At 31.7% G+C, this 9,742-nt stretch overlaps 1 protein-coding gene across 1 annotated transcript in view; it reads left to right on the top strand.

The window, feature by feature from the left end:
* LOC117114599 (translation machinery-associated protein 16-like) overlaps positions 1–9,742 on the top strand; it is a 24,995-nt gene that overhangs the window by 2,497 nt on the left and 12,756 nt on the right. The window contains exon 3 of the mRNA XM_033258286.1: positions 3,024–3,136. Within this exon, the coding sequence (XP_033114177.1) occupies positions 3,024–3,136 (113 nt within the window). The remainder of the gene's footprint in view (positions 1–3,023; positions 3,137–9,742) is intronic.

Raw genomic sequence — 9,742 nt, forward strand, 5'->3', positions numbered from 1 at the left:
GGCAAAATACTGAAAAACAACAATGCTGTGGGAAACAAAGGCTGGATCTTTCCACAATTATACTCCAGTTATGCACTGAAATAGGCCTAGCAAGTTGAGTGATTTTCTTGGGCTTATGAATATAACAGAAGCATGAAAAGGCTTTTAAAATGTGCAATTATCAATGTATTGATAATTTTATATGGAAAATATAAATATGGAAATATATATTTCCTTTACAATATTATTATAAAATGATCAGAACATTTATGGTAAATGGAAACGTAACAGACAAAAAAAAAAAAATGTATGCGAAACTAATCTATTGACTTTACTTATTCCAAAGATTTTTATTTGATTCAAGCATTAATAAAAATTATATCAATATATATAGCAAGAACCAAAAAAATATACCTCAAACTCGGTCAACTTCATAACATCTGCGTTGTTTCTGTAAAAAAAGAGAAATGCACCAAGTTGTACAGTAATATATTAAAAAAAACAAACTAATAAAATTAATTGTTAATAAACTAATGTTACAGTAATTTAAATGACAAATTGGCTGGTTTTTCCAGATACAATGTAAATAAAAAAAAAAAAAATAATAATAATAATATATAACGTCATATCATATTTTAGTATTTATTTTATTTGCTGTATTTGTTGTGTAGTAGAAAGCGTAGGATTCATAAAACAATAATAAAAAACAATAACAAACTTTAATACTAATAAAAATAATTGTTAATAAACTAATGTTACATTAATTTAAATGACAAATTGGCTGTTTTTTCCAGATACAATGTAAATTTTAAAAAAAATAATAAAATAATAATAATAATAATATATAACATCATATCATATTTTAGTATTTATTTTATTTGCTGTATTTGTTATGTAGTAGAAAGCGTAGGATTCATAACAAAACGAAAATAAAAACCGTCCGATAATATTATTTGATAGTTTAGTAATAATAGTGTTAATTTTACTTGCTTTTAAGTAGCCTCCTGTTATTTATTAGAAATATAACAAAACATAAATAAAAAAAGTATGATAAACCGATTGATGAACTTGCAATGATAATTAGGCCTAGTTATACTAAATTTAGCTTTTCGAAACTCCATTGGCGCTCCATATATTTGTTGAAAACAAACCGCGACCGTAATGAAGCGCGACCGAAACGAACGCAACCGAAATGATCTGTATTCGTATGTATCAGGGAGTTGTTATTTAGTTGCAGCTAAATAATAACAACTCCCTGTATGTATTAAGTCATCATCATCATCATGCCATAACTGTAAAGTTTGATAACTCAAAAACCAGCTCAAATTTGTGCGGAAATTATTGTGAATAATGTATTGTTTATATAATAATATATTAAGTTTAGGTCAAAGCTTCATTTTTGGAAAAATCTGTATGGAAATTGGCCCTAATTTTCCGAAATGCATGGACGGATTACTATACCTGCCAACTTTGTTGTAGTCTGATTATTAAATTGTTGTATATAGCGCCCTCTATTTTATTTTATTAAAAAATTACAACCCTCGATCAGTATAGCTTTGTAAAAACTAAAAGAAACGTGACCTGTACTGTATTCGCATTTTAATGATGAATTCACTTAATTTTTTTGAATTTCAGGGTATAATCGGCCTATACCTTTTATCTTTTAGTTTTATAAACATTTTTATGATGCGTAACATAATAAAACGTAAGCGTCAGACGTAAAAAGTAAATGTCAGGTGTGAGGCTCACGTATAATGCGTGAGAGTTGGCAGGCCAAATTTTTGCATGGAGGATATATTTCCTGTGCGGGCCTTTTGCAATCTGGTCATGCTATTAAATGTTTTTTTACAAAAATTGTTAAAAAAAAAAAAAATAAGACTCCCAAAAAATAAGGCCCACAAAAATAATAACTGTCAACTCGCCCAGCCCCACCACATCCCCCACCGCATCCCAACCCCCTCACTTACCCACCCACTGCCTCCTCTTCCCATAACCTACGCATACCCACATGACCCCGGTGATTCTACTTTTTGATGATAAGCCCGTCACACTGGTCATTCACATAGCTACCTGTCAACAGAAAAAAAAATACTACTAAAATATTGTTGAAAAGTGCAAATTGATTTAAATGTGCGTAAGCTTCCCCCTAACAGTTTACAAATTGTCCACACATTTTAATGTGAAAATGAAAAGGTAAAGAAAGGAAAAAGAAAAAGAAAGAAAACGAAAGGGAAAGAAAGAAACTGAAATGGGTAAGAAGGGAAAAGGAAACGAAAGAAAACGAAAAGATAATGAAATGAGAAGAAAGAAAATGAAAGGGTTAAGGAAGGAAAAGAAAGAAAAGGAAAGGTAAAGAAAGGAAAAAAAAGAAAGAAAATGAAAGGGAAAGAAAGAAAAGAAAAACAAAATGAGGTTAAGAAAGGAAAAGAAAAAAAAACCGAAAAGATAAAGAAAAAGAAAGGAAAGAATAATAAATGTGGAAAGGAAAGAAAAGGAAAATATAAAGTAAGAAATGGAAAAGGAAAGAGAAAACATGAAAGCGATAGAAAAATGAAAGGAAGAAAAGTGGGTAGGGGAAGAAAAATAAAGAAATAAATTACAGGGAAGTAAAGGAAAAGAGAGACAGGTCGTAAGTATGAAAGAAAATAAAGTTAAAGGGAAAAAAGGCATGAAAAAAAAAAGAATAAGAGGTAAGTAATGTAATAAGACTAAGAGATGAATATTTAACAATTAGGTAGATTTAAAAAATAAGTAAATAAAATTCTGTATTTTCAATTTTTTTATTTATTAACATAGTAATCGTATATATTTATATTTATTTTTGTTATTTATTATTGTTATTCATTTATTTATTTTTTGTTTTGGTGAAACTTTTAATAATTTCCACTCATGTTGTAAAGCCCATAGAGGTATTTTACATTATTCGCTATATAAATTGACAAATTATTATTATTATTAAACTTGAATTTGCCTATCATTGAGGTCAGGATTGGAGTGAGCCCTCGCTAAAACTTACTTATACATATTTGATTTGTTATTTACAGCCAAAAGAAAAAAAGAAGAGTCGAAGACAATATCAAGAAAAATTAGTTCATCCCAACAGTCGTAAGGCCAGCAAATTGGGAGCAAAAGTGTTGCGAAAACATAGAATTGAACGGTTAGTTATTTTATACCTTAGATTATTTCTGGGATGGCCAATGATATGATAATTAATAACAATTTTGCTGCAATAATATTTTTCATATGGCTTTTTATTTCCAATTTGATGTTTTATAAACTTGTTCAGTTCTTCATTTAGTGTTTGATTTTGTAAATACTGTTTGTGCTATAAATTTTGCTCTTGTCTTTTTGTTTGCTACTGATTTTTACCCTTTTATATTATCTTGTAAGTTTTACTTTATTTTATACATATTTTGATCTGCTATTTGGACATTTTATCTCAATTCAGCTTTGTGATATTTTGAATAAAAGATACCTTTATATATTGTATATGATATGATTAATGAGGTGATGTAAAATGTAGAGTAACACTCTGTAAGGTTGATAGTAAGTTGTTATGATGGGCTTTTCTACTGCAGGCCTGGTATTGAAGTTGATAGAAGCGACAGTGGAGCAAGTGACAAAATGATTGATGGCAGTGATGTATTTAGGAATCTTAAAAATGTGGGGGCTTATGGGGGCATGAAGGTTAAGTGTGGGAGAGAGGGTTTGATGATGGGGCATACTGAAGCTTGCAAAGATGGTGATGTGAGGTGATTTTTAACTACTTGAGCATAATTTTATTGTTATAATAATACTATGAAGATGATGATCATGATATGACTGATGATTGTTTTTGACCTAAAATGTAAAAAATCATGCGGTTGGTCTTCTTAAAATTTTCTTATTTGTTTAGTTGCGAAAATACTGTTTTTAAATGTAAACACAATAATACTTGTATGATGAAAAAAATTAAAACTCACTTTAAGCTTTAAATAACAAATTTGATACAATCTGACATGGATTTCAGTCATTTATCATTAACATTCAACTAAAATGAATGAAGATGGTTGCTACTGAACCAACCCTACAGTAGGATTAGCCATTGGCCAGAAGACTAACTGATAGTTAAAAAAAAAAACCAAGTATCTTTTTTTGCCTTATTTAATTTATGATTGATCTTCCTGATTGTCATGATGATTAAAAAGGTAATGAATCAGAAAGTGACTACTGTGATTTATAAAAAAAAAATGGTGATAATAATGGTGCAATGATGAATATTAATAATGAATGATGATGAATTTTTAAAAACTTTGATATTAAAATGGTGGTGGTGGATACAGGAATTTGAAATAGAGGGCCCCAGAGAGAGACTTTCACAGATAGAGGGTCTAGTCCACCTCAGCCACACCATGGTTAATTGGTGCTGAACCATGGTTAATTGGTGCTGAGGTATTAGGAAAATTTATGATTATGGCACCTCTAGATGGCTGGGAATGGCACTCTCAGACTTATATAATTGAATATTATTTTTCTTTTTTTCTCAATTTTTGTTTATTATATTGAAAAATGTAGGGGTCTCGAGCTGACTGGGTCCCACCTTGAGTCTACTACTGTGATGGCAATGTTTGTAACAATAGTGATGTTGATGACAGTGGTGAAGATAATGAAAATGTTGGTGACAATAGTGACAGTGTTAGTGATAATGGTGAGAATGTTGGTGACAATGATGAGGATGATAAAAATGTTGGTGAAAGTTAGTGAGGATGATGACCATGTTGGTGACAAAGGTATGTTGGTGACAGTGGTGAAGATAATGAAAATGTTGGTGACAATAGTGACAGTGTTAGTGATAATGGTGAGAATGTTGGTGACAATGATGATGATGAAAATGTTGGTGAAAGTTAGTGAGGATGATGACAATGTTGGTGACAAAGGTATGTTGGTGACAGTGGTGAAGATAATGAAAATGTTGGTGACAATAGTGACAGTGTTAGTGATAATGGTGAGTAGTCTTTCCCTGCTTCTTAAAATGTTGCTTATCATCATGAAAATTCTTGTGTCTTTAGGAGTGCAGACTCACAGTGTTGCATATCAGTTTACAAGTATTACAACACATTGTGGAGCGTTGCATTGCAGATAAAGAGCCTTGTCCCACCCACAAACACATAATCAGAGACTCGACCTTCTGACCTTTTTATTTGACACCCACACCTTTACCGCTGCGACAGATGCTATACTCACTGTACCATGAAGACTTCAATATTATACATTCAAAATGTAAAATTAATATGGAATTAATTTTTTCGCATTAAGGATTAAAAAAATAATAATAATAATACTATTTTTAATTAAAAAAGTATTATTTATAATAAAATGTTGAATTAAAATAATAATTCTATCCAGCAGAATAATATATATGATAAATATTTTAAAAATATAATAATTCTATTAACTTTAAGAGCATGTTGCTCTATAATCATTTGTAAATTAATATTTAAGCATGTTAGATCTGCAGAATAATATATACAATAAATATTTTAAAAATATAATAATTCTATTAATTTTTATTAGCATGTTGCTATATAATCATTTATAAATTAATATTTAAGCATATTAGTGTGATTGAATTTCAAAGAAACTAATTCCATTTCATGAATAATAAATTAAATTTTGACACAATTTTTTTCTGTCTATACATTTAAGAACAGATGTCAATCATCTAGTAATTTTTCAGTGAATTAATATTTGTAATTTAAATATTGATCCATAAAATTTAGATTTATCACACACAGAAAGAGGATATTAAAAAAAGGCCAATTCTGGGTATAATTTCTCTGATATTGTCAGAGCTATCAAGGAAATGTGATATGCCCATATTGGGAGTAATGTTACATCATCATACCCATATATGGGCACATCACACAAATTTGTCAAATACAATTTGATAGTGTAGACATAGGTTTAGAGTAAGCAGAAGATGTGGTGCAACAGTAAGGCTTCAGGCTTTGAATTTAGAGGTTCTAGTTCAAATCCTACGCTTAATTACATTGCTTTTGTCACATCATTTTATCTAATGTAGGGTCTTCGTTTGTCTCTTGACACCTAGGAATATCAGTAAATGGTTATCTGGTGCTGGTAGAGGCTCTCCACCAGGATTTACCCGATATGGGCTCAGCTACCTGGTGTGGGGGGGGGGGGGTCTGAACCTGTGAAAACCATTTGTATATCTAGGAGGCAAATTTTATTGTTTCATAGAAAGCAATATTGTCCATTTTAAGATGTGTTGAGATGTTGGAGTTTCGTATTAACTAGCATATACCCGTGTTAAATGAGTGTGAAAAGTTGCCGAGGCATATAGTTAAATATTATAGGAAATTAAGGAGGCAATCATTGAGGATGTTATAGTTTACCTTGTCATTATTTTTTCTAAAGGACCTCTTTTTGTAGATAATGTTTTGCGTGAGTGTCTCTGCCAAATTGTCCAAGTGAGGAATTGTCCATTTTATAATACTGTACATTGGAGTACAGTTACCCTCCTGCATGCGAAAATGCAACAATATACAGTAATAACATGTTAACTCTGTCGTGTTCTTTTTTTGGATGCGGTGTTGTGGTATTGACTCTGAATATATATGGCTATGAATGTGTGAATATATTTGGCTATGAATGTATGCATGTGGGACTTGTAACATGCATATTATATCAGGTGCACGGCACAATGACGTCAATACAGTTTTGAGATTTGGAAGTAATCAGCAAGAAAATGTGTTAATTTTGCCCAAAAAACACATGTAGGATAACAAAATCGGGTCCTAATGCAGCGGAAGCTCGTCCCGTTGGTGGTAGCTACAACATTTCTGAAAATCATAATTGTACTTGAAATACTTTCGGAGATATTTGGTGGACAGAGAAAAAAACGTTATTTTAGTAGTGGTGTCCAATGAATTTAAAGAAAAAGAAAAGAAAATCTTCTTTTTTCTGGTTCGACTAGTTGTGACAACAGGGGACTACTTGGCCTCTCCCACTATACTGCCTGGTAGGAGGTGAATGATCTAAAAAGTGTTAATGCTGCTAAATTACATGCAAACTTCAGAATTCCCTACCGAGCGGGGGAGGTTGATGACATTTTGCATTAATTGACTTTATATTCAATGAGCAAGGGGAAAAGCATCTTGCAGTTCTTTCTGAAAAGTATATGTGCAATTATCCTAATATAAATATAATTGTCTCCCTCCAATAAAGACCACCTCCAATTAAGGACCACCTCCAATTAAAGACCACCTCCAATTAAAGACCATTTATCTGATGTCCCAAATTAAATGTCTTTTACATTGTTATTGTAATTAGAGACTAAAGGTGTTAAAGACTATGGTTACTCCAGTCCCAAAGGAGGTCTGTAATTTTAGAGAGACCTGTTTTTGGAGGTTTTCCTCCCTCTTCCCTTATACAATTGTTTTTATATGCCCAACTGTCAGTAATGTCTCTGGAAATTGGCTAAAAACAGGTGGTCAAACAAATTGGACATGTTGGTCCAAACCATTGGCTGCCTAAGGCCTTTGGTCAGCTTCCTGCAGTCAATCCCTAGTGATGTCAAACAGTGAGATCCTATTTGTATTTTTATACCACAATGCCATTAACTTTTTCACAATTTATCTTTAAAAATGAATTAAATTGATAATTTATTCCATCCTATAACAGTAAATTCTACCTATATTAAACATTTTGTCAGTCAATCCAATTATATATGCCATGTTATTACAGGTACCACCTTGAAGGTAGCTAAAATTATCAATTACAGTGACCCATCTATGAAGTGTTAATCACTTTTACAATTTTACGCTTCAGATAGTGCTAATAACTCAATACTTCTGTAGGTATCACTCCAGGCCAGGTATGCATTTCAATTACAACAACTACTATACCAAACAATTACAAGGAGATCGACCCAAACAATTATAATGAAAAGATCAATCAACAATATATTCGCTCATTTGTTGTTCCGTATACTTGATTGTCATCGATGCTTTGCTGATGCATGTAGTCATAGACGTACACTGAATTTCTTGGCTCGCATAAAAGGTAAAGGTCAAGAAATGAAGCCCTGGGCCCACAGGTCAGTATGCGCATCTCTCCTTTAATTGGTTTGGGCTAGACTCATGGGCTAGACTCATGAGCAAGGCATTCGGGAGTTCGCCTCTTCTCCTGCATAGTAAGTCTGTTCTACCTTCCATGCATACAGTATACTTTACCTTTCTTTACCCATTTATACACCTAGGGACAGACAAACATAGATAAAGTGTCTTGCCAAGGACACAAGCTACTTGCACACTGAGAGTTTTGAACCCTGACCTCATGTTGGGTCCGAGCCACAACCGATGCACCAACCGCTTCCACCATATAACATTAATATGCAGAAAAAAAAAAACACTAATTCAGTTAAAAATATTCTTTTGATTGTGTAGTGTTTGTGGAAAAGGTACAAAAACATTAGCCACTTTTCATGGAAGCTTTGGTACAATTTATCTTGATAAAGATGAATATTTTCAATTTAGTAATTTGTTCCTGACATAGGTATAGTCTAAAGCAGTACTGTATGTATATTAATGATATTCTAGATACATTTCTCAATCAAATAATATATTTTATGATTACTTCTTGACGTATTTGCCCCTACATTCATCACATTTTTTTTTGCATTTGTGAAAGTACTTTCAAGGACTATCTATAACACTTACACATACTAAATTACTGATACCAAAATAATTTTGACCTTTCGACAACGTTCACCTTTTTAACACATTTGTGGGCTTGATTGTGACACATCCAATTCATCAGATAAATGCTTTTTCCTAAACATTATATTTTGTGAATTTTTTATATTAATTTCTATGTGATAAATATGGCAAAGACATTCCAAACTAGCCACTCGTCACTTATATCGATTTTTATTTATTAATACAAGGTTAAAGATGAAAATGAGAGCTATAAAGTGGTCAAAGAATCATATAAATCTGACATTTTCTGAAGTTACAAGCATTTAAAAATACAGCTGTTTAATAAAAATTCTTTGTGAAATCAGCCTTCAAAGTTTATGATTTCGGGCATTTCTTAGGCAGAAACCATCACCAAATAATTAAAAATTGTTCTTTTAACATTTAAAATGAGGAAAATAACAGCATATCATGATAGATATATAAAGGTTAGTTTATTGCAATGCAATAGATTTCAAAAATTTTGACATTCTATCATGTTTTGTTCATTATCTCTGAAACACGATTTACGACGAGGGACTGATTTGACTTGTCTTTGCCACAAATGATAAAATTAATATTTTCAATAAAATGTGGTTGTTTTATACATTAATAAATTTTAAAAATCTACAACCATCTCTTTGCTCATTTATTGCCATTTTGAACTCGATAGACAATAATTTGATACAGAAGCGATAGAATGCAATATTACTACTGTATATATTACTGACGAAAGGTAATTGCAATGTAGCTATTAAAAGAAATACAGTACAAACAAAATTGAAGGTACCGTTAACTGGAGTTGAAAAGCTTAGTTGTTAAGATGCTTGCCTTCTAATTTCATGGTCCTGGGTTCAATTCCTTTGACAGTAGGACTTTTTCTCACAACTAAAAAACAACTCCACTCCCTCAGCCTCAAAAAGAGACTTACTTTGTAAAGCATTGCCTATCCTTTAATTGACAAGTACTTGCTGGGGGGGGGGGGTGCAGATGGTGAGATCACCCCCCCCCCCCTAAATTGTATTAAGAAA

This window comes from Anneissia japonica, unplaced genomic scaffold (assembly GCF_011630105.1).
Source record: "Anneissia japonica isolate Jap-2015-1 unplaced genomic scaffold, ASM1163010v1 scaffold287836_len1076198_cov165, whole genome shotgun sequence".
Lineage (NCBI taxonomy): Eukaryota > Metazoa > Echinodermata > Crinoidea > Comatulida > Comatulidae > Anneissia > Anneissia japonica.